The sequence below is a fragment of the Heteronotia binoei genome, chromosome 1 (genome assembly GCF_032191835.1).
Source record: "Heteronotia binoei isolate CCM8104 ecotype False Entrance Well chromosome 1, APGP_CSIRO_Hbin_v1, whole genome shotgun sequence".
Classification (NCBI taxonomy): Eukaryota; Metazoa; Chordata; class Lepidosauria; order Squamata; family Gekkonidae; genus Heteronotia; species Heteronotia binoei.
Genome location: NC_083223.1, coordinates 243,059,441 through 243,084,208, shown reverse-complemented (window position 1 = coordinate 243,084,208; position 24,768 = coordinate 243,059,441). Strand labels below are relative to the sequence as shown.

Genomic DNA, 24,768 nt, shown 5'->3' with positions numbered 1-24,768 from the left:
TGTCATGTCCATGCCTGTAAAACACAAGCCTGAAACACCAAAAAAAAGCTGACTGACAGGCAGTATTGGGCAACCATGGTGGGAGGTGAAGGGACCAGGGAGCATAGTTCTCCTGCAGCACTGTGGTTCCCGAAAAATGATCAACAGATTCCAGCATAAACTGTACTGAGTGCTACTGGCCATTGCCAATTTCGTCTGCAACTTGGCCTTCACTCTTTTTCTTGCACACAGTATGCTGCATTCAGTTGTGTTTCTCCTTTTGATGGATATTTAGTGAAACATTCTAATGCTTGCCTATCAAATGTTCCATAATTTTTTTTCCTTCCTACAGTTAGCTATTGACGGGGAAAGTACTAATGTTGGCTTAATGCAGGGATTTAATCATACCAGCTGTCACCCAGTTCCTTATGACAAATATTTTCCACTATTAATGGTTTCAGTGCAGGATTTATTTAAAAATATATGATCCAAATGTAATCTTATTTACTGGCCTCTTACTGCTGTAATGCTGCTCTTTTCTATTCTTGTTTGTAGACTTTTCTCTGTTTAAAAAACCTGGGGATTGAGACAGGGCTGTGAATTTCAAAATGTTATCTGGACCTCTTACCGCAGTTTTCAAAGTGTGAGGAACTGGGCTTCTCTAGGAGTTGCCCACTCTGCCCACTGAAAGTAGTCGGTGCCAGGGATTTTTCTTTTGCTTATGAAACCATTGTATGGGCTCATATAATCCTGCTTTCTGCCCCTTTCTTTTGACTGGCCTCTGCCTTTATACAGTTAGCTATACTGAGTAGTAGGGCTTTTATTGGACAGTCCAGGCAGTGGGTGGTAGATTGCGTCTCTGAAACTAGCACCCTGAGTAGGGGAGAGGTAAGTTCAGCCTAGCCTTCTCTCTGGTTTTCTGTCCGTGGAGAGATAGGTCTTTTTAAAGATGAAGGCATTTGGGCGTATGGTGTGCTACTTGCATCCTGATGTGTATAGTCCAGGGAAAGCTTTACTGCTAGATTCTGCCATTTCAAGCAGAAAAGCTTTTCTGTGTTGCTTTATCTGATGACCTCCTGACAGGGGCAAGACACTCAAACTTTGTGGTGGCATCCTGACTTTGCAGCTCCTTTCCCGGGAGGATTTGCCTGGTGCCATCAGTGGACATTTAAGTATCAGGCGAAATCAACCTCGTTTCCAGACTTTTTAATTGCTTTGACTTCTGGATTTCATGCTGCTGTTTGCTCATTAATGTTTATTGAGCTGTGTTTATTATTTTGCATGTTGGTTTCAGTATAATTTTTGTAAGCCATCTTGAAGATTTTTTTAAAAATGGAAAAACAGGATATCAGTAATTTGCATATCAGAAAGCTGGTAGACTGATTTTACCAAAGCGAGTGCAGCTTTGTAAGGGGTGGTTTGGAGCACCATCTGCGGGTTTTTTGCTCCATATTACCCTCTCATAAAACTGCTTTTGTCTAGGAAAGCAGCCTGTAAGCCGAAATGCCCTCAAAACAAGGATGGGGAATTAGTCAGGTGGGCACCTGGCTCACTAGGGAACTTTTTCCCAATTTGTACAAGATTAACCAACCAGAGAGTGATGCTTAATAATGGGGACTCTAATTTAGTAAAACCAATTATAATTTATTGAGAAAAATATAGTCTTCCATACAAGATAAAAATACACATACAATCACACATACAGTCCTAGGAAATATAGATAGATGGATAGGGGAACATAAAGGGTAGACACACAGGGTAATATTTACCTATCGTAGTCTTCGAGGAAGGCTCCAATGGGCAATGAGTGAGGAAGCGGGTAAGGGACCCGAAACTGATCAGGAATCGGGGATGGATCTATGCAGTGGAAGGTGGGATACTGATAGAAGCACACCTGTGGGTAGCTAGTCCACAGGTTATAAGGACTCTCTTGAGCCCTCAGAGGATGAGAGGTATGAGGGAGGAGAAAGGGGAGGCTCTGCAGTGACCATAAGGGCTGGACTACTGCAGTAGCCAATAGAAAGTTCCTTGGGGGCACCTAATTGGGTACTTGCTCTTGACCAATGAACTTGCTTGGATCCTGTATACCTGAGAGAACTTTCAGGTTAAAACAGGCCCTGGGGTGGCTCTGAAGTGACAGTTGGGAAGAAGAATAGAGGTGACTACTGGGTGGGGGACATTTAAGATTGAATGGGCTTATCTAAAAAGGTGACAATAGAGAATCAAATATTGGCCTAGGTAGCACCCGGATTAGACAAAAGACTTGGCTCTGGCAGGAGATGGTCTTCCTCTTTTTCTATCTTCTTCTGGGTATGAGTCTTTGTCCAGGGTTCCGTTGGCAAAGGAAACGACAGTTAGGTTGATGGTCCATTCATTGGGCAGATGGGTTGCTTGCAGGCCAGAGGTGACATCTGGAGTGTATGTGAGCCTTATATTACGATGAAATGGGGTCACGCCTGGTGGGAAGATGGCTACGTGTGGTGTTAGCCTTCCACGGTGGATTCCATGGTCAGCGCTTCATAACCGTTCGCCTGGATAGCTCCTTGGTTGCGCGGTCTCTTCCGCTCCATGGCTGGCATATGCGACAGCGGGAAGACGTCCGTTGTGCTAGTAGGCACTCTGTACCGGTTTAGAGTGCCTGTATAACTTGTGGCTGCTTGTACACATAAGTCCCTTATGTCCCTGGATAGGTTTGCCCACACTCTCTGGCCAGACGTGTGCGAGCTCGCTTCTCCAGGCGCCCTGGCAACCATACAGGTGACTACGATGTTCGGAAAGGGGGCTTTTCCTCACAAGCCATCACACCCCAAAAAAGAGTTTAGCTGAAACTTATGTTGAATAGGGCTATACATCATACCCTGAATGTTTCCAGAGCAGAGAATGCTGTCCCTGATGGCTGTAAGATCTTGCGAACATTGTATGTTTTAAAAAGTAACATTTTGCTTCTGTTTCTTAGGTTGTGCGCACAGAGAAAAACAGCCTGAACAACCGGTTTCTGCCCTGGGATGAGATTGAGACAGAGGCCATTTTGTCTATTGATGATGATGCCCACCTTCGCCACGATGAGATCATGTTTGGATTCCGGTGAGTGAAACACACAAGGCCTTGTTTTGAAACAGACAGCCACTCAACCACACCTGGTTCAAAAAACCTGTCCATCCATTGGCTTCTTTTCCACCCCTGACCCTGGGTTACCATGTCTATTCAGCCATATGTTGTTGCCTCCCTCTTGCACTTTATGGTCTTGAGCAGAAGCACATGATGAGGCTAAATAATTTGCCTTATCTCTGATGCAGATTTTCCTTGCAGTAGTGCTTCATTTCTAATGTAATTTAAGTACCACTTTCACTTTGCAAAGCACTTGAAAATCCTCATTGGATTTAGTGTTGTAAGCATCCTGTAAAACGAGTCTCTGTTTTTCACATTGTACAGATTTGGAGAGGGAAGGATTAATGTGACTTGTCTGGCTCATGCAATAAGTCCCTGGAACAACTGGGACTTAAGGCCATGTCTCCCAGATCCATGCTTGCTAATCATTCTTTAATTACTTCTTTTCTGAGCAATATCCATTTTCGTGTGTGTCTAGAATCTGTGTAGTGCAGGAGAACAAATGAAGGGCCATCACAAGGCATAAAGAAGAAATTGTGACTCTGTCCACTGGAAACTCAGAGCTTTTTGCTTATGCATTGTGCTTATTTTAGGACAGATCTCTATGACAATGAGAACTTCAAAAATTGGAAATCATAAGAAACTATGATTTGGGTGCAAAACAGTGGCCACACCACTTGCCCTTGTGGGTCATACTTGAGTACAGTGATGTGCAGAGCAGGGCCTGCCCTACCTATCTTGGAGAATGGAGAAGACACACAGAAAAAGACAATTCTGCATATTCAGGAAGTTACTTACTACTTCTGCTACTACTAATGATGATGGTTACCATTTATGAAGCACTTTCAGTACTCAGAACAGATTATATACATTATCCTGTTGTAATCTTTGCATCATCCCTGAAACACAAGGCAGGATTATCACCCCCAGTTTGCAGATGAAGAGTTCAGATGCTGAGAAGGGAGGCTTGCCTGAGGCTACTGGTCAGTTTGTTGATAGAGTGGAGATTTGAACCAAGGCCCACTCTTGGCACACAGGTTGTTCTCTTAGCCCCCTGTGTCATCTTCAAGAAGTAGAGTGAAGGTTTCTTTCCACTTCGCCATTACCCATTGAGCCTGCTGTGGTGATTGGTCTGCTAAAACCATTGTGAGACAGCAGCCCAACTCACTTGACAAAGACAGACGGGTGAAGGCGGGCTCTCCTCTTCCAAGAGCATCCTTTCACTTGAGGCAGAATCCTCCAAGTTAAAACAAGAGCCGCAGGTGTCGGTAGGAAAGAGGGACATGATGCTGGTTTCCTTGGCTGTCTTCCAAGCTATTCCTCTTTGTTCCACACTTGAGTCTTGTGCTAGAGGAAAGTTTCAGGAGAATTTGCTGTGCAAAAATGCTTTCCTCCACGTTTCCTTTCTTTTGTTGTAATTCCCACTGCACAGAGAAGCTGGTTCACAAAGTTTGTTTATTTTAAGTTACATGCTTCTATTTATAGTATCATCTAAAAGCAGATGGGAGAGTGTTTTTCTTTAGCACAACATGCGAAGTTGTGGGAGAGAAAATTTATGGTTTGGGTTTATTTGCAAGAGTGATGTTGTTTGGAGGACTAGGTTATTTATACAGAAAGCAGGCTCAATCTGGGTTGGATCCTTCCAGCTTTTGCACTGGGTCTTGCCCAGTTTTTTCTTCCCCTACAGCCCCTGATCTTTTGTGGGTTTTGGTCTGCACAACTCCTGTGACTTGCATTTCCCCTCTTTGCTCTTTCATCATTGGAAAAACTGGTCATATCCAACCCAATTCATTTTAAAAGAGAACTAGAAGTTCTTCTGCATCCCTGCATTGCACTGGATTTGGAGATGGTCTCAAAGCTTACTCAGCAAAACCTTTTGAAGTTTGCAGAGGTAGCCTACCACTTACTCCACCTTCCCCAATCAATTGTTTTTACTTCTGGAATTATTGCTCCAGTAGCTAAAACCAGGGCTTTTTCTGAACAGGAGCACACAGGAACGCAGTTCCGCCTGGCTTGGCATCAGGGTGTGTGGCCTAATATGCAAATAAGTTCCTGCTGGCCTTTTTCTACCAAACAAGCCCTGTGTGAAACAATGGTGACATCCAGGGGTGTGGCCTAATATGCAAATGAATTTCTGCTGGGCTTTTTCTACAAAAAACCCGCTGGATAAAACTGACACATTCTTTTAACAAAGGATGGCTGAATTTCCCACCTTTCCCTGTTCAGCCTGTTCTTTCTTTGGGGGTGAGGGCAGCTCTCAGTTTTTAAAATGCACTTGGCATCATATGTATGTATTTATTGATAGTATGGTATGGAATATAGTTTAATCTACTTTCCCAGATGTTTTCAGAGCATAGCAAGCTGTTGTCTGAATACATGTTAAAGAGTATTCACTACACCTGGGTCCACGCTCCAAAATTGCCAGAAAAGAAAACTTGTGTTAACTGCCATGTGAAAAGTGGTCTTGTGAACAAGGTCTTTGAGGCACCTATCTTGTTTTTTTCTCTCTCTTCTCCCCAGTTGTTGGAAATTATTGGAATTTCCAGGTCCGCTCCCCATGCCACTTTGCAGCCTATAGTGGCAGTGGAAACAGTCGCTGCAAAAAAAATAATAATAATTAAATGCTGATATGAAAGGGTTTTTTAAAAAGAAAGAAAAGACATTCCGATCAAAGTGCATTTTGTAAATTACCAGACAAATACATAGACTTTGCTTTTTATTAGACATGTACTAGATATATCATATACAAAACAGGATGGCTTATGGTTTAGTTATTGTTAATATTATTGTTATAGTTGATGTTTGTAAAATTGTGTTTATTATTCATTAATAAAAAATTTAAACTGAAAAAAAAGAAAAAAAAAAGAAAGAAAAGAAAAATTATTGTAGAAATAGAAGAAGCTCTGTTTAACATAAAAGGGTTCTTTGTGCGTGTGTCTGGGGAAGGGCTGAGTATTGCATTTGGCAGAGTATTGCATGTGGATGTCTGCATTTCCTACAATAATGATTGATGTCTAGTGTAATGATGGTGAACAGCCTGTGATGCTTTATAAATTGTTTTAGACTATTGTCATGGATGCAGTGACAATATTGTTTCTCTGACGGTGCTTTTTAATGTGTGTGGCCTTTCCAACATCCTGTTTTCCTTGCTTGCACGCTGAAGTTCTTAATCTTCACATTGGCAGGGTTTGGAGAGAAGCCAGGGACCGCATTGTTGGGTTTCCTGGGCGGTACCATGCGTGGGACATCCCTCACCAGTCCTGGCTCTACAACTCCAATTACTCCTGTGAACTGTCCATGGTGCTGACGGGTGCTGCCTTCTTTCACAAGGTAAGGGTGAGTGGTGTGGGTTCTGATTTAGCTCAGATATTTTTGCAAAAAGAAAAGCTGCAAGGAAATTAGCTGTGTGAGCTCTACTGCACGCATCTCTCAGATTTTCCATACCCAGTGCAGTTCAGAAATTGAAATGCTATTGACCGTAGGTTGATTTCGGCATCTCAAGAGAGGACAGAGGGTGACCCTGGAAGATTGAGTGCATGACCAGAGTAATTTCAACATTTTCCTGGGTTGCTGCAATGCCAAAAATGCTCTGCCTTGGCAATTCTGTAGTTCTGTCTGCTAGAGGTGAAGTAAGGGCAGCTACTAGTGATGTGTGTTGCTGCCTGCTGTGGTGTCATCCAGAAACAGGATCCTACTGGGGCCAGGGCATCTGATCATTAGTGAATACTAGGAGTTCTTGAACCAGGGTTTTTGAGTGAACATCTTCATTTCCGGGTGTTTGGTTCCAGAGAACTGAGCTTTTATCAAGGACTGTAAGGTGGTGCCTTTAAAAGACGCTTGGCATGCTACCACCAGAACAAGAGCTTTTTTGGTAGTAGCCCCTGCCCTCTGGAACGCTCTCCCCGAAAATATCAGGGCCCTGCGGGACTTGCCACAATTCTGCAGGGCTTGCAAAACAGAATTGTTTAAATTAGCTTTTAACAACTAACAGGGAATGTGATCACTAGACCACAGTATTGAACAACACTACTTTATGCATTGCCAAATACAAATTAATAATACTGATGCCATCTTGGTTTTTAGGACTGAAACTGTATATTGTATGAATATAATGAATTTTAATGATTTTATTGTTAGGGTTTGTAGAATCTTTCGGGCTCAAGTGCCGTGTTCTACTGGAGAAAGTTTTCCTTCCAGACGTTTCGTTCTCAGCTGCGGAGAACATCCTCAGTGGCGTTGCAGCCGAAAGATTCTACAAGCCCTAATGATGTTACCAGCCGTGAAAACCTGAAATCTTTGATTTTATTGTTATTTATTTTAATATTATGTATTATTAATCTGTTGTGAGCTGCCTTCAGCCTGACAGGGGAGGGTGGGATATAAATATAATAAAATAAAAATAAAATAATAAATTAAAAGCCACTGGCACATGCTTTTTGGAGAGAGCACCTTACTCTTTTCAGAAACAGAGAGGGAAGGACAAGTTGAGACTCAGATGCCCTCTGGTCCTACCAAGCCAATAGGTCAGTGCATCTAACAGCTGAGATGATGGCAAAATGGAACTTCTGAATATCAGTTGGTGAGAACAGACAGCAAAAGGACATCACTTTCATGTCCTTCTAGTAAGCTAACAAAAGCATCTGGCCAACTACTGTTAAAACATCTTAATGTTGGAGTAGATGGTCCAGTTACATTCTGTTGTGTCATCCAGAAACCAGGTCCCACAGCTACATTCTGTGCAATCAATGTGTTAATTTATATGAGACTGCTTATTCTCCCAGCTTTTCCAGTGTATATGCATTTGAATCTAGGGATAGATAGATAATAACTTACTTTCATGTTAAATCTGAAAGAGCTTTTTCCACTGGTTTCAGTGGTCTTTTGTGAAGTTTTTGCTTTCCTTTGACTGTTGCCTGATCTTTCCACAGTACTATGCCTACCTATATTCCTATGTGATGCCACAGGCCATCCGTGATATGGTAGATGACTATATCAATTGTGAGGATATTGCTATGAACTTTCTGGTCTCTCATATCACCAGGAAGCCACCCATCAAAGTAAGCATGAACATTCAGTTCCTTCCATTTTTTCTTGAAGGGCAAAATTAGTTATTTGATACCCTACAAGAGGAAGACATACAAGTATGGGGTCTGTACAAACATATTGAAGTAAAGTATCAAAACATGAAAAAAGACAACTCTGACTCCCAAGGGTAACTTCCTGATTCCTTAATAGTTAGCAAAAACCAATTTGCCTGGATTGCTATGTAAATAAATACAATCTCACCATATCTAAAACTCTGCCTGATCTGGTTTTTGCATTAAATTTCAGTTCTGTACAAGTTCATGGAGCCCCATGGTGCAAAGTGGTAAGCTAAAGTATTGCAGTCCAAGCTCTGCTTGTGACCTGAGTTTGATCCTGGCAGTTCCAAAGTCAGTCAAATGAGTACCCAGCTTGCTGGAGGGAAAGTGTAGATGACTGGGGAAGGCAGTGGTAAACCACCCTGTAAAAAGCCTGCCAAGAAAACGTCATGATGAGATGTCACCCCAGAGTTGGAAACGACTGGTGCTTGCACAGGGGACTACCTTTACCTTACCAGTCCAAGGGATTGAGTTAGGCAGCAACACTGAAACTAGAAACCTGTGGGTAGGAGACTCATTGATAGGCTGGTTGTTGTTATGTTAAAAGGCTACATTTGAAATCAATCGTGGCTCAAGCCAACTTTAACCTGGCCATGCTGAATGAGAAATTCGTACAGCACTTTGGAAAAATTATGCAGTTCAGACTTGAGTGAGTCTTCACAGGGAAAGGGCAGCCACTGAGGATGTCTCTCCATGCGCCCTTCTGGGACTCTTTTGTAAGCCTTGCCAGAGGAGTTATAGTCAGGAGGAATACATCTTGCCAAACTGAAGTGTACGAGTTGAAAGCAGGATTTTGAATCATGCTAAGGAAGAGATCTAGAAGCCAGCACAGCTGATGAAGTGCCACTGTACTATAGTTTTCCTTAATGATCCACTGTTTTTAAAAGGTGACCCACCACCAAGAGAATCTTTTGGACTTATTTTTTGTGATAAAATGGAGATGGGGAGAACCTGTGTGCTGCTTTGAGCTCTTTGGAAGAAGCACAGGTTAAAAATGTCCTAACAATCACCTGCAGACTTGCTTGGTTCTCAGTGGATCTCCTTATTTATGATGATTTTATTGCTATGTATGATTTTATTGTATTGCATTTATATGTTGTGAGCTGCCCTGAGCCTGCTTGTGCGAGGAGGGCGGGATATAAATAAAAAGTATTATTATTATTATGGTATAAACACGGACCACAATCTGGAACCCAGAGTCTGGAATTCCATCCCTCCCTCACCTATCAAATTAGCTGCTAATGATAATTTCCTTTCTCACTTTTCTAGAGAGACCAAGTTTTGCTTCTTATTTCCCACCCTACCCTGCTTTTCCCCCTTATTTCATCCTGATATTTTGCTCTCTGTTCTTGCAAAATCTGTCCTCAGAAAAGCTTGAGCAAGCCTAACAGACTTCAGTGCCCTGTGCTGCTCTGTGTCCTTTCCCAGAGAGCATTTTGCCTTGGCACCTTCGGTTTGCCTCTCCATGATCTCCCTCCCCATCCACCCTTCCTTTCCTCCAGTCCTCTCCAAAGCAGAAGGACCTCAAGGAAGAGCACATTTGTGTGGATATATCTGATAGGATAAATCTACTAATCCTGAGAACAGAAAATCTGCTGCTTCCTTGGGAGCATTGCTTGAAGCAGGATAGAGGAGTAGACTGGACAGCCCTTGACACGTGGGTCAGAAGCTCCATGGAGGGTGGGCAGCATAGGCCTCCAGAGCCTTTTTAATTCATCGCTGTCTTTAACTGATTTCTCCAGAGCAAAGTTTATCAGGCAAATCTAGGATAATTGCTTTGACCTTTTGGCTCTGTGATGTTGCCAGAATGGGGAAGAAGAGCAGGTTTATAGCCACATCTGGACCAGCTGCAACACCAGAGATGCTCCTGCTGGGCTTGCATTAAAATGAGAGTGATTTTCTTCATGGAGGGGTGGCAAGTGGGGGCTCCATGGAGAGTGACTAATGCAGTTCTCTCTCACACACACACTCCTCTTTGCTGACCATGGTTTCCATATGTATGACCATGCACGATACTCCACAGGGAAGAGCTAGAAGGAAGTGCATTACACTTGGATTGCCCATGGGAGCAAGGAATAAGGCAACTGGACCTCGCTGCTGGAATCTCTCCTTCAAGGCTTGCTGGTGCCTTAACGCTGAGAAGAATTTAAGCTTCCTTGGCAACAGCTCTTCCCTTATCTGCTCATACAATGAAACTGTTGTTTTAGACTCCCTGATTTCCCCTAACCACATTCACGTGTGTCTCTGTGATGGCAATTCTTTTTGGCAAGTGTTTCCCAAGTCTGATCCAAAAGACAGAGTGGTTCTCTTGTTCTATGCATTACAGGGCCCTCTTGTTCTCCCCCCCACCCCAGCCATGCTATGCTTTTGTGTGGTTTTGTCTCTAATTCTCAAGGAGCTTCCAGCAGTGCAAGCTTGACTCTGTGCTAAGTGCCATGGTGCTTCTTAATCTTGAGATGTGACAAATACCAACTGCTACACTGGTTCCACTGCTTAGGCAGGGTTCCATAGGCTTCAGGCAGCTCTCTTGAGGAAGGGGTCTCTTGCATATCTTGGCATGTCTGGAGAGCACAGGGAATTCCACATCCTCAAGGGGGAGTCTCGCATTTTGTCCCCCTTGGCAGACTGCTGTGCTTTTGTACAGTATGGCTGGGGGGTGTGCATGATAAGGTATACTGTTCAAAGAAGTATAGTCAGACCCCTTGACTGTACCTAAAACAGGTATTCCTCCTGACTCTTGTTTAGACTTAAACAAAAACCTGGAATTGTGTCCAGAAAACATTTGAAAGCCAATCACAGCTGATCTTGGGGTGTCCCAGCCTGGACATCCTTCTTGGGGAGGAAGTTGTAGCTCAGTAGTGGAGTATTTGCTTTGCATGCTGAAAGTCCCCCTGGCACCTTCAGCATGCCTCACTGGCTTCAGCTTCAGTATCAAGGAACTCTAATACCACCCCCCTTCATCCATACACGAACTGTTACTGTCTTTCTGGAGACAGGCCTCTTTGAGGGAGGGTGTCACTAGATAGTTTGGTGTTTAGATGAGGCAGTGGGCTCTTTTTTTATGCTACGTACCAGTTGTCTTTTGATCACAGCAGTTTATGGCTGGGTTTTTTGGTGTGTGATTTTTATGGTGGCATTGTGCAGGTTTTAGTGTTTTCAGTTTGTTTGGTTGTTGGCCTTTTTGGACGAAGGAGAGGTGAGGTATAAATCTTTCATTAGGAAAAAAAACCCTTAAAATATCCAGCTGAAAGGCTCTGCAGTTTCAGGCACTGGGGAGAGACTGTTCTCTGCCTTAGACTCCAGAGAAGTAGTCCCAGTCAGAGCAGACAATGCTAAATCAGACAGACCAGTGGCCCAACTGGGTTCTAGGTAGCTTCATAAATTCATCCTGGCTGGGTTGACCTGGGATGCGGGGTGGTGGGGGGGGGAGCTCTGTTTCTCTCCCCCACTCCCCTGGTCATGAGATAGGAACAAGTGCATAATGCTGCCACCAACGTGGAATTTCTGTCCCCGAACTCGGGATGATTGTGCAGGAGTGTTTACCCAAGCCTCTGCACTCTGACTAGTGCTGCGTAAAGCAGCAACAGAGAAAACAAAACTCCAGGCAAAGATGGTCCCAGAGGATAGGAATAGTGTAGTAAAAAAGCAATAGTAACTAGACTGATTTTTTAAAAAAGGAAATCTATTCAAACGTGATAAAGGACTGGAAGGACTGGAACGGGGAACAGTGGGACAGAAGTTAAGGCAGTTATCATGCAAATTCTACCAAAGGAACCTCCAAAGGAAGGGGTTGCCTCTTGGGGTCCTGGCTTTTTGCTGACCAGCAAAATAAAGAGAAACCAAAGCAGAGGGTGTTCTGGCATATTTTCTCGTGGTGTTCTCGTGGGCATTCTATGAAATTGCTGAGCAGTCAGGTTAAAACGGATAAAAGGAGGTACTTCTTCACCCAAAGGGTGATTAACATGTGGAATTCACTGCCACAGGAGATGGGGGCGGCTACAGGCATAGCCAGCTTCAAGAGGGGGTTAGATAAAAATATGGAGCAGAGGTCCATCCGTGGCTATTAGCCACAGTGTGTATATATATATATATATACACACACACACACATATATTGGCCACTGTGTTTCAACCCCCTCTTAAAGCTGGCTATGCTTGTAGCCACCACCACCTCCTGTGGCAGTGAATCCCACATGTTAATCACCCTTTGGGTGAAGAAGGACTTCCTTTTATCCATTTTAACCTGAGTGTTGGACTGGATGGGCCATTGGCCTGATCCAACATGGCCTCTTATGTTCTTATTTGTTGTCATTCAAGCCCCATGGTGGGATTGGTTGATCTGTTCCCACAGTTTAGGTTTCTAGTCAATAAATTTCCAGCCCCTGAAGCTTGCAGTTGTGTATTATAAGCCTGTCCCTTGAAAGAATGATCACTGCTGATGACGGTTCTGAGCTCTCCACACATCTGCCATGTTTCCAGGCCAACCAGCCTTAATCCTTTACTTTATTCCTTTCGCTGAACTCTGTTGAGGGTGCCTGCACACTTTAAAACAGGGGTCCCCAACCTCGCAGCCTCACTGCCCTGCCCGACCCCCTGTGCAGCCTCACTGCCGCCCACAGCACCTCCCCCTCTCCGTTTTCATAATTTTAAGGTCCAAGAAGGGGTGGTGAAGCACCTCCCAGGCCAACCCCCCTGCCCATCAGCTGATTGGTGGGGGAAACCGTGGCAGTAGCAGCGAGCGACCCACTGAAAAAGCAGCGCTGCCCTCGCCTCCTCCCCACTTCCTTCCTACACGGGGGGGTCGACCTAGGAGGCGCTTCACTGCCCCTTCCCGGGCCTTAAAATTATGAATCAGAGGATGGGAGGTGCCATGGGTCAGGGGGGAGGCCGAATTTGGAGCCGCCACCTTGCTGGCCACTGCTCTAAAAGAATGGGGAGAGGGATGGTTACTAGAAGTCTTACCAGTGCTATAAAGCAACATCAGAGGAAGGCCTTGGCCTTTGTGACCTCTTTGTAGGCTCTCCAGAGAGACTAATTGGCTGCTGTGAAAATGGCTGCTGGACTAGAAGGGCCACTGGTTGGATCAGATAATGATTTTTGGATCATCACTGCAAAAAAGGCCACCAGACCTTTTCATGGTGCTGTGCTTAGTTGGAGTGGGCTTGTGGGGAGTCCTCCTTTTTGACATTTTTGCTGTTTTCTGCTGCCCAGGTAACTTCCCGCTGGACCTTCCGCTGCCCTGGCTGTCCTCAGGCACTTTCACATGATGACTCTCACTTCCACGAGCGACACAAATGCATCAACTTCTTTGTCAAAGTGTATGGCTACATGCCCTTGCTGTACACCCAGTTCCGTGTGGACTCTGTTCTCTTCAAGACCCGGCTACCCCATGACAAGACAAAATGCTTCAAGTTCATCTAAACAGAACGTGCTGGCTACAGATTTGTGGGACGAGGCTGACAGCAGATATGGAAAGGAGGTCCCTTCACAAGGCGCAGAGAGGAAGAAACCTCCCCCGAGACTAGTTTCCCCTTTCTGTTTACTTTGGGACATGGTCATGAGTTCCACATCTGTCCACGCCCACCAAGGGAAAATGAACAGGAACTGATTGGCTTGGGACCTCATTTAAAGACTCTCCTAGTATCACGTACTGAGAAAGAAAAAGAAAAAAAAACCCTGAGACTTTGGTTAGTCCTGCAGTTAGTGGGTTAGCCAAGAGCAAAACTGGGTTTTTAAAAATAATTATTATTTAAAATGGAAGTGTTTTAGATATGCCTTGTAAGGCTTTCTATTTTTTTTTTCCTTTGGGGGAGGGAGGGGGGGATTTCACTGTTGTTTTGTATCCAACCCGTATGTCTCTTGGGAGAAATCAGAACCCCAAGAAAGCCCCGTACTTGACCTGGTGTGCTGCTGTTGAGGAGTGTTGTATAGGGTGGATGAGGAGTGGGGGGGGAGGCTACCTGCTTGCTACATGGCATATCCTGTGCCAGACCTGCTCAGGGCACCATGGAGGAGATGGTGCTGTTCTTCCCACTGTGGAGGGGAGCGGAAACTGTCCCCTTTTCTGTTTGTTTTCCTGTGGCTGCTAAGGAGCTAACTACTGCTAATAAGTGTTTCACCTTCTTGTCTCTTTGGCCCTGCTGTGGTAAAACAAAGCCCATTCAGACACTCACCTTCTCCCACATTCATATGGAAGTGCTGTTCCATGGTGACCACCCCATCTATCTAAATCTTCAGTTCCTCACCGACTGCGCTATTAAAACTGCCCCTGGACACAAGACACCCAGAACCCTTTGCTCCCGGGGTCCTGCTCTTCTCTCCCCTGCAGTGTGAGCAGTGTTAAGCTCCACCCTCTTTGACTCAGAGGTCTTAATTAACCATTACTTATGCAACATTAGAAGCTTCTGTTTGGTGTGCTGTTGCTATGGGGCTGTGCTTCATAGCCTTTTTAAAGGAAGTTTGTAATGATCTTTTTAAATCCCTTTTGCTCGGCATCTTGGTGATTCTGTCTCAGTTCTCTTTCACACACGTGCCCTGCAAGAGTTTCACTTTACAGGTACAGGGGCCTGTGCTGTGTCACTGAGAAGCAAGTATACGTGTGGACAACCTAATAAAATGTGTCTTGGATCAACCCTCAGTAAGCAGCCTGCAGACTACATCTCACTGTGTAAATCTCTTTCTTCCCTTCATTTCTCCTCTGCAGGAATCCCCAGTGCTTTCTCTGGTATTGATGAAAACTGCAGGGTTGCAAAAAAATGACTCATCTCTGCAGTTCAGGCAGCCTCAATTTGCCCCTGGGCCATACAGAGAAGAGAGACAGAGTGTCCCCCCAACCCCCACTCAGGTTTGCGATTTGAAACCAGGCTTCTTGCTTTGTTAACATCTTAAAGGGGGAGAGAGTTGTGTTTTTAAAGGGCATATATTTTCTCCTTTAAAATGCCAACAGCCAAGTGGGGGAAGCGCTTTTAAACAACAACAAAACCAAACAGAGGTGGATGGATTAAACCACTCTCTTCTATTTCTCAGCTGGACCCTAAGGTAAATTGAAGCTGAACAAGCCTGCAATTTACATTTTATTGTTGGACCTCAGAAATGTGAATTTCTTCTCATGTGTTTTAGCCCTGATTCTAGCAGTACTACTTGGCTGCCCCAGCTAGGTACAAAGTTTTCAATGCACGAATCCTGTTCTTTGTGTGCTCCATTTTTAAAGTGTCAGGTGCATATCACTTGTCTTCCCTTGCTTTCAAACTTTCTGATCTTTGATTCCAGGCTGTTACTTCTGGAGACCCTCGTTGATGTCTTTGCAAAGCAGAAAATGAGGCATTTCACTGTGCAGCTGGCTGATTCTCTGGCTTCTTTATTTAAAGAAAGATGGTTTGCTGAAGGGGCCCTTGGAACCCATGAGAAATTCTTTGCCCTGAGTTCTCTCCGGCTGCTCTTCTGAAATCAGACCCACTGGCAAGGTGAGGAGTTTCTCTGTGTGACTTGACACAGACTCAGCACCTTGTTTAACATGTGCCTCACCTGGCAAAACACCTGCATGTGCTTAATTTGCACACAGGACACCTTCCTAATGGCAGATGTGCTGGTTTGCAAACAAAGCTCCTGTAGCTACTTTGCATGGTTTGCAGCACAATTAATGTGAGTCACGCAGGGATGCTCTTTTACGTTGCTAGCATCCCATTTCATTCAGGCCTTAGTCCTTGCTGATGGAGGAGTCAAATGGCATACACCATTCTATACTGCCATGGCTACTGTAGAACTGCAGAGCCCATTGATAGCTCAGCTGTGTTAAAGGACACCATATCCATTCTGTGCATTTAGAGGGGCTTCTCACCACCCCTTGAGTAAGTGTTAGTGAATGTGTTCTAACCATACCAGGATCTTTACTTCACTTGCTTTCCTCAATACTATCTGTTAACCGCTACACCTGAATGATCACAAATGCCTTGGGATAGTTGGTCTTCCTGGACAGCACCTTTCTCATATATTAATACAAGATAGACAAGCTGAAAACAGACAGCAGTATACCTGATGGTTTAAACCAGCCTCTCCCTTTTCCTTGCATGGTACCAAGGCAAATTGAGGCTGCACAATTTTGCATTTCATGGACGGACCATGACACAATATCTTAATAGTTCAGAGAATCACACAGGTGAAATGGGGGTCAAGATATTACAGTAGATGACCCCATATTTAGACACTAAGGCTTCTCTACCAGCAATGCTTCCCCAGTCCCCTCCACCCAAAATGAAATTACAGTGTTCCATTGCCATTAGCTGCCCCCATCAGCCGTTCATTGCTTAACTCTAATTTAAATTTACTCATTTTCTACAGAAACATTTCTCACATGCACTCTCATCACTCAGTGGCCTGTGACAATTGAAAAGAAAAGTTTTCTTGTTCAACAATATGCTGATGGTCTCTAGCCTCACAGTGGTGGTGCATGCTGGAAAAACAACATCAACGTGTTGTCCAGAACTGTGTCATTCCTCCTCTTTTGGGCTCTTGTTTTCCCCAGAGGATTTAGACTTCTGTACGCTAAGAAAATCTACCTAAAACAAACATGTTTAAAAACAGACAGCAGTCATCCTTCCTCTTTGCTGTGCAGGTTTGGGTGAGAACCAGTTTGGTGTAGTGGTTAAGAGTGGTGGACTCTAATCTGGAGAACTGGGTTGGATTCCCCATTCCTCCACATGCAGCCAGCTGGGTGACCTTGGGTCAATCACAGTTCTCTCAGAGCTATTTGCTCAAGAGCAGTTCCCAAAAAAGTTCTCTCAGCCCCACCTGTCTGTTGTGGGGAGGGGAAAGGAGATTGTAAACTGCCCTGAGATTCCAAGTGAAAGATTGGATATAAATCTAACCTCTTCTAACCCTGCCTTGGTGGGAAGGGCGGGATATAAATAAAAAGTTATTATTATTATTATTAACCTGAGCTCCTGACAAGTACAGGCTCTACTCCCATGCATGCCAGGAGAGCTCTGCCATCATTGGCTATAGTTGAAAGCTACATGCTGAGCTCTGTCTACCATACTGAGTTCAAATTCAGGTGGTAAAGCTCTCTTTTAAAATGTGTGCACACACAGTTTTGTTTTGAAGGATCTGCCGGTGTTGTGTATCTCATCATTTAAATAGTCTCAAAGTTGCTCTAAAACATGTTTAGCAATTCAGTTAGCAGTCTGAAGATGGAATCGTACTGTGTCTGCACCACAAACTTGTTTGAGGGTCAGGGGAAAGAGCTCATTTGGTATCGGGACCCATTCATAAAGCTAGTGACCTCACAGCTCTCATTGCAAGGCTTTTTCTGACAATTCCCCAGAGATTGGAAGGAAGAGGTGGTGTGGGAATCTGATCTTATCTGCCCTCATGGCAAACTAGTGGATTTCCCCAATTCTCAAATGGGCTCATCAGAAACATTCCTTATGGACCCCTGCTCCATCCTTTACTTTTCTCTGCCCAAGCAGCAGTTCTCCTTCTGATTTCTTGGAGATAGAGAAGGTGACACTTGGAGCAAGGGCTTCCCTTTATCAGGGTACTTTGGAGTCCCAACAAGTGTGTGTTGTTGTTGCTTTCTCCCTTCTTTTCTGTGCCCCCCTTCACTCAGCATCCATCACTAGCCTTCCATTCCTCGCTATGACAGATGTATTTAAAAGCTCTGTGAGCACCAAATTTTAAATTGTCTAAAAAGAATAAAAAAGAGGAAGTGGGAGGGAGGGATCTAAAACCAGGACATGAGCACAATATTCATATGTTGAATTTTGTAAACGGATAAAATAAACTCAGAGTTTAACTTGAAAGTGTCTGAAACTTTTTGGTACCTTGGAACGGAAGGAAGATCTTCAAAGAGACAACCTTGGCTATTGTTGGAGAGAAACCAGAAACAACAATGGCCCCTGTTTCCAAATCTGTGCTCCTTAATGTATATCCACCATATTGCCACTTAGAATTTTTTAAAAAAGATTTTCTCCAAATGTTCCTAGATTTGCAGTTTTCAGCATGTATCTGGGTGTTTTTATTTTTATATATATATAGCTTCATAGATGGCAAACTGTACTAAAAGCATTGCTTTAAGATTATTATATAAAGGTGCATAACCTTGCCTGGAACATTCAAAAAAATGGTATGGCAGTGGAAACGATGATCAAAGTTAATCTCTGGCATCCCATGCCCACCCATCTCTACATGTGGTTCCAGGTGGCAATCTAGCTATGAATACATCCTTTTAAAAACACACACACACAAACTAAAGCCACATCAAACAATCACAAAGGACAAGACACATGCTGCCCGAGTGCCTCTGACAGTCCTGGATCTTTCATCCTCAGATTCCAAGAGGGCTCAACCTTCTCAGTTTGAGCATTCCTCTGCTGCACATGTGTGTTTCTACTGGGATGTCCCATGGTTTTTTGTTTCCTTTTCCCTCTGCAGCAAATAACAGGATGGTTGGAATGTTTCTCTTAACTTGAGAGTAACTTGTAAGATCTTAGTGCTGTTGGTAGTAATCTTATCAAGATGAATTTAAGCAGTTGAACAGCCAAATGCAAAGGGGAGTGGAATCTAGATTCAGTATGTGTTCTGAATACTGTCTCTGTTGCTATTGAGTGATTACTCTGGGGGAGGAACATCAGGCTTTCTACCACTAAAGGGAAGGCAGTAAGAGAGAGGACAATAAAAGATCGGCTGAAGAGGAATTTGCAGTATAATTTATTTATTTATGTTATATTTATATCCCACCCACTCCATACAGATTCAAGATGGCTAACAGCATAATGCTGTCTGAAAGAGCCTTATCCTGGCCACATGTTATATTCATCCCCGGAAACATAACCATGAGTAAGCCAGGCTTTTGAGTGCTGAAAAATTCTGATTTCTGTGACAATTTTATCCAACTTAACCTCTGAGGAATTCATTAGGGTGCCACAACATAGAAGGCTCTGTTCTTAGTAACCATCCACCTCACATCCAAAGATGGTGGCAAATGGTGCAGGGCCTCTGAAGCAGACCATACAAGCTTGGGAGCCTTACATGGGAGCAGAAGTTCTTGATGTCCTCAAATGTCAGAAGAATTTTGTGTGCCCTGTAGAGTTAGGCAGGCTGCTGTCAGAGCCTCTTCTGTGGTGGTGCCCCAATTATGGAACTACTTTATCTTCATTTAGGTGCTAGGAAGTGTCATGCCTACCCATGGCTTTAATTACCTCCAAGCCCTAAAGTAGCCAAGTATTTTCATTTTATAGATCTCTGGGTCTGGTTACTTTTATTGGATTGTTCTTTTAATTTAAATTCTGTAAACTGCCTCAGATGCTGTGACTGGTTTGTTTTTTTCAGAAGATCATTGAGTTTCTTTCTAAATAAGTTGGTTGCTGAAGAAGAACTTAACAACCAGAATCTTAGTTGCCTCACAGATGAATGCCCAAGATGAGGTATTTGATATTTTGCCAGATATTCTCTTAGAGAGTCAAACCCCCCTCTTGAAGGTGGCCATGCTTGTGGCCGCCACCACCTCCTGTGGCAGTGAATTCCACATGTTAATCACCCTTTGGGTGAAGAAGTACTTCCTTTTATCCGTTTTAACCTGTCTGCTCAGCAATTTCATCGAATGCCCACGAATCTCACAACTAGTCACTGTGTCTGGTTCCTAAACCTTCCCACAAAGATGACAGGAGAGCAGATGCAGGGCAGAGCCTGAAAATCTCATGGCAAAAATCAGGTATTTTATGGAACCTGATCAAATTGTAAGCATTAGAGTACAGGCTGAAATTCAGATAGCATCAGCCTCCCATTGAGTGTTCACAGAGGGACCATTCCTCCAAGACATAAGGACTCTCCAGAGAAGATTTTGGAAAGGAAGGGACTTTACTTTCAGAATAAAAAATGACAACTCTTCAGTGCATTTAGTACTGTTCTTCATAATAAAGATCATGAATAAATTTCAGGAATTTGAATGTGCTTAGAAGAACTTGTGGAGGGGGGATTTATAAAGGGGGGAATTTACCACATAGCTTCACAGAACATTATATGCTCTCAGAGGTTCAGTAGGGCAGTTGGCTTGTCTCACTGATCCTCACCTTAACATTCTGAGGGCAATGAGCACAGTCAGTCTTCAGAAACCTTTAGGAAAAAGAACATTAGAAACAAATATATTTTTTTCTGCATACTTGCACGCCCAAGTTTGTGGAAACCCTGACCTTGCCTTTGTGTGGCCCAGTTTTGCTGCTTTGGGGATAAATTGTGATTGGAAAGGACACATTGAGGAATTGTAAGGGAGGAGGATAATTTGAAATATAACTCCCCCACCTCCTGATTTCTCCCCCACCCCAGGACACTGTAAATTCTCAGGGGCTCAGACATGTTGATTTCCCTCCCCCCCCCCCCCCTTTAGTTTTGAATAACCACATTTTTTGTCCACTCCTTGTGAGTTCACTTTTGGGGTTTTATTTTCTTTTGGATAATTTGCAAAGTGACATTTTCCTGCATACTTGGGGAGTCCTGCTGTGACCGTAGAGACCCCTTCCCTTGTCTGTGACTGCTCTGGTTTTGTTGTTTTCCTAACTGGCAGGAGGCCAGCCACTTCTTTATTAAATATTGTGGTTGACCACCAGGGTTCTTTTTGTAGGAAAAGCCTAGCAGGGACTCATTTGCATTTTAGGCCACACCCCTGACATCACCATTGTTTCACACAGAGCTTTTTTGTAGAAAAAGCTCAGGATCTCATTTGCATATTAGGCCACACTCCCTGACAACAAGCCAGCCAGAACTATGTTCCTGTGCATTCCTGCTCAAGAAAAGCCCTGTTAACCACAGAAGGTTCAGGATTATTATAACGTGGAGGCTCTGTTTCCTGTTAAAGAGGTTTGTGACTGACACCTCTGGATTTAACAGAAGCATACTTCCATGTGCCCACTGCTGTTCAGTACACAATTTTTAAATAGGAAAGGGTGGGGGGGGGACTTGCCAATGTATACTGCATTTCTTTTTATTTTCCCTTTTACCCATATCTATGACAATTTGTTATTGGCCAAGGACACAGAGAGTAAGACTTTGCAAGGAATAAATTGTACCATCCAGGCCACAAAATAGCAGGGATTACTGATAAACTGAGAGAAAACTGTTTTGAAGCTGGCACAGAGAGAGCAGTTCATAGGAGTTATTGTGGACTCTCTACAAGTGTATATTCTGAAAGAGAGAGCCCAGAAGATAGCTTCTTTTGATTCAGCCTCTTATGAAATGCTCAAGACAGCCTGTAATAAATGAAGATTTTGAGGAGTGATGTTTTGAACCACTGCAATGATTCCAACTACAAGGCTTATGCATCCATTGATAACTCTGGCTTGAAGTACAATGAAATTATTTTTATAGATTTTTATTATTATGTAACTAATGCTTACAATAACAGAACAAAAGAATATGGCAATGAGGAAGAGAGGCAGGAATGGTTAACTAAAGATAACTTTTTATAGCTTTAAAAATACATTGCTAATGCGATTGTGGAAATACTGAAGTTACAGTGGCATCTTCCCATTCATTGGGGCATTTAACAGAAGACGGTGAATGTGAGTTCATTAAAAATGTGAATGGATTTCAAGTGATACAAAAAGCATCAACACTGGCTTGTTTTTTTGTAGATCTGATCTGAGGGCTTAATTATTCTAACAGCTATTTTCTGAAGGTGTTTATATCACACACTGATTGTAATTTTTGTTGTAGAATTTTCACTGCTGAGATGGATTGTGCTGTTAGTACAAGAAATTTTAGTATGGTATGCTGAGATTATTATGAAGGAGAGTGGAGGGACGGTGGCTCAGTGGTAGAGCATCTGCTTGGGAAGCAGAAGGTCCCAGGTTCAATCCCTGGCATCTCCAAAAAAGGGTCCAGGCAAATAGGTGTGAAAAACCTCAGCTTGAGACCCTGGAGAGCCGCTGCCAGTCTGAGAAGACAAAACTGACTTTGATGGACCGAAGGTCTGATTCAGTATAAGGCAGCTTCATATGTTCATATGGAGGAGATCCAGCAGTCTTTTAAGAATTTGCAGTTCTCTTGCAGAATGAGGTGCCATTTAAGAATCCAAAGTCAGGGTACATCAAAGCAAGGGTACATAGGATAAAGCCAGGTCACACATTGGTGTTTTAGCATTATTGTCATTGCTTTTCCTGATAGATGACTGGTGGTGCAAGTTGTGGTTAAGAATGGGCACAAACAGCATTTTTGTGGTTAAGTTCATGGTTCGTGGCTTCATCCCTTCCATTTACAACCTCTTTTCTGCACCTCGCAGCTTTTCACAGGAAGCAGAAAGCAGAGCCATTAAACCCTGTTTTCTGCTCCTCATCACAGGGAACAGAAAGCCAGGAAATGCCCAGTTGCTCAGCTGTTCCTTGTGAAGAGCTGTGGGGGGGGGGGGTCGGGACCTCCTTTCTGCTGTACACGAACTATCACAAACCACCATGAATTGTGCGAAAATTCATAGACATTTGCTGAAGTTCTTCAGTTTATGAACTTGGGTTCACAAACCACAAACAGACCAAAATTCATGACAAACTTTAATTCATCAGCTGGTTCATGGCCATCCCTAGTTGTGGAAGACAAGGTGTACTGTGTGAATAGATGGGAATGACCTGGTCACACATACCTTTGCTAGGAAGTGGGTTTTGTGTAAGAGTTGCAACAAAATATTTTTTTTTAAGTATCTGTGAATATACAGACTGAGTGAATATACAGAAAACAGCAGAGTCTTTTTAAAATAGAATGGAGATCCTGCAGCATGGATGATGGCCATTGCATTCTTCAGTGCAGATGGAAATTTTCCATTACTTGGGGGATGGGGACATGACCCCTCAACTAAATTGGTTTGCAGTGACTGTTAGTGCAATGTGTCACTGGTTCTATTGAAGAGAGGGGAAAAGAGCAACTGGCCCGAAGAGACATTTTTGCCAAGGGCTTTGATCCACCCAGCCAGCCCAGAGAAGTAATGAATGACTGGAAGTAATTAATGAGGCTGAATGCAAAAGAAGAAATTGAGGAAAATATAGGGAGCAGGGAGCTTTGTACTGAAGGGTCTTACTATAGTAGATGTAGTAATAACTTGCCAGTGCAGCTGAATTTTTAGGAAGATTGTACTACTGTATTAAATGTTAAGCAGAGCCACCTCTTTGAACTCAGCCTGAAGCTGAATGCAGACAAGCATAAGAGAAGGACATTGTGTGGAGCCAGTGTATGGACCCAGTCTGAATGCCCTTGGATACCCTTTACAGCAGTGCTCAGGTGATTCAATGGGGAATTTTGCTATCTGCATTCCTCCATCGCCAGATGTAACTGCAACAGGACCAATTGGCCTGGAGAAATAAAATGGGGTGGAATGTGTACCTAATTGGAACTTGGAATGTCTTCCTTTATTTAAGGGACAGAGCAAAATTTAACATTTCACAGCAGACACCTCGTCACAGTGGGTCTACCTGGTCAAGTGACAGACTCCATGCATGTTCATACATCTCCACATATAAACCTGGAGTGAAGTTTGAGTTCACATAGAGGTGCTGTGTGTGGTGAGGGGAAGAGAATTCTCTCTTTACTTATTTAGCATGTTTTATCTCCTCCCATTTCCTCCAAGGAGCTCAGGGTAGCATACATGATGCTCTCAACAAATCTATGAAGAGGGTTATTTTGAAAGGGAGAAACTGACCCAAGATCGCCTAGGGAGCAAGCCTAAGCACAGGTATTTAGATGCAGATCCCAATTTATTCAATGGTGGACAGCCAATTTGATGTAGTGATTAAGTGTGTGGACTCTTATCTGGGAGAACTGGGTTTGATTCCCCGCTCCTCCACTTGCAGCTGCTGGAATGGCCTTGGGTCAGCCATAGCTCTGGCAAAGGTTATCCTTGGAAGGGCAGCTGCTGTGAGAGCCCTCTCCAGTCCCACCCACCTCACAGGGTGTCTGTTGTGAGGGAGGAAGATAAAGGAGATTGTGAGCTGCTCTGAGACTCTGAGTGGAGGGTGGAATATAAATCCAATGTCGTCGTCTTGCTTCAAGAACAGTGTTTTTAGGATTTTATCTCCCTGCTCCCACTCCAGCATACTAATCACTGCACCATCGTGCCTCTTACTTGCTTTCTGTCATTTATTACATGTAAGGGAGCTATGGTTAAGTTCAGAGAGAGGAAGGCAGCATGGTATAGCCAGATCTTGTCAGATTACAAAAGTACCTGGCAAGGGAAACCTCCAAGGAAGGCTCTGTAGGGGAAAGCAATGGCAAACCACCTCTGCTTCTCATGTGGCTTGAAAGCCCCTTGCTGGGGACACCATAAGTTGGCTGTAACTTGACAGCACTGTACACACACACACACAAGGTTATGTTCCACAAATAAAATACAGCGTTTACTGATGTAGGGTTGCCAGCCTCCAGATGGCACCTGGAGATCTCCCGCTATTCCAATTAATTTCCAGATGATCAAGATCAGTTTTGGAGAAAATGGCTGCTTTGGAGGGTGGACTCTATGGTATTATACCCTGCTGAGGTCCTCCTCTCCCCAAACCCCATTGTCCCCAGGC

The 24,768-nt window shown here is 43.7% G+C and overlaps 1 protein-coding gene across 5 annotated transcripts in view; it reads left to right on the top strand.

Annotated features, from left to right (window-relative positions):
• The window catches only part of EXTL3 (exostosin like glycosyltransferase 3), a 197,517-nt gene extending 182,653 nt beyond the window's left edge, over positions 1-14,864 (top strand). For all 5 annotated transcript variants that reach the window (XM_060250128.1, XM_060250154.1, XM_060250118.1 and 2 more), the window contains 4 exons: positions 2,936-3,063; positions 6,273-6,417; positions 8,016-8,144; positions 13,439-14,864. In XM_060250128.1, coding sequence (XP_060106111.1) covers positions 2,936-3,063; positions 6,273-6,417; positions 8,016-8,144; positions 13,439-13,648 — 612 coding nt within the window. In that variant the 3' untranslated portion in view covers positions 13,649-14,864. The remainder of the gene's footprint in view (positions 1-2,935; positions 3,064-6,272; positions 6,418-8,015; positions 8,145-13,438) is intronic.
• Positions 14,865-24,768: the final 9,904 nt, after the last annotated feature.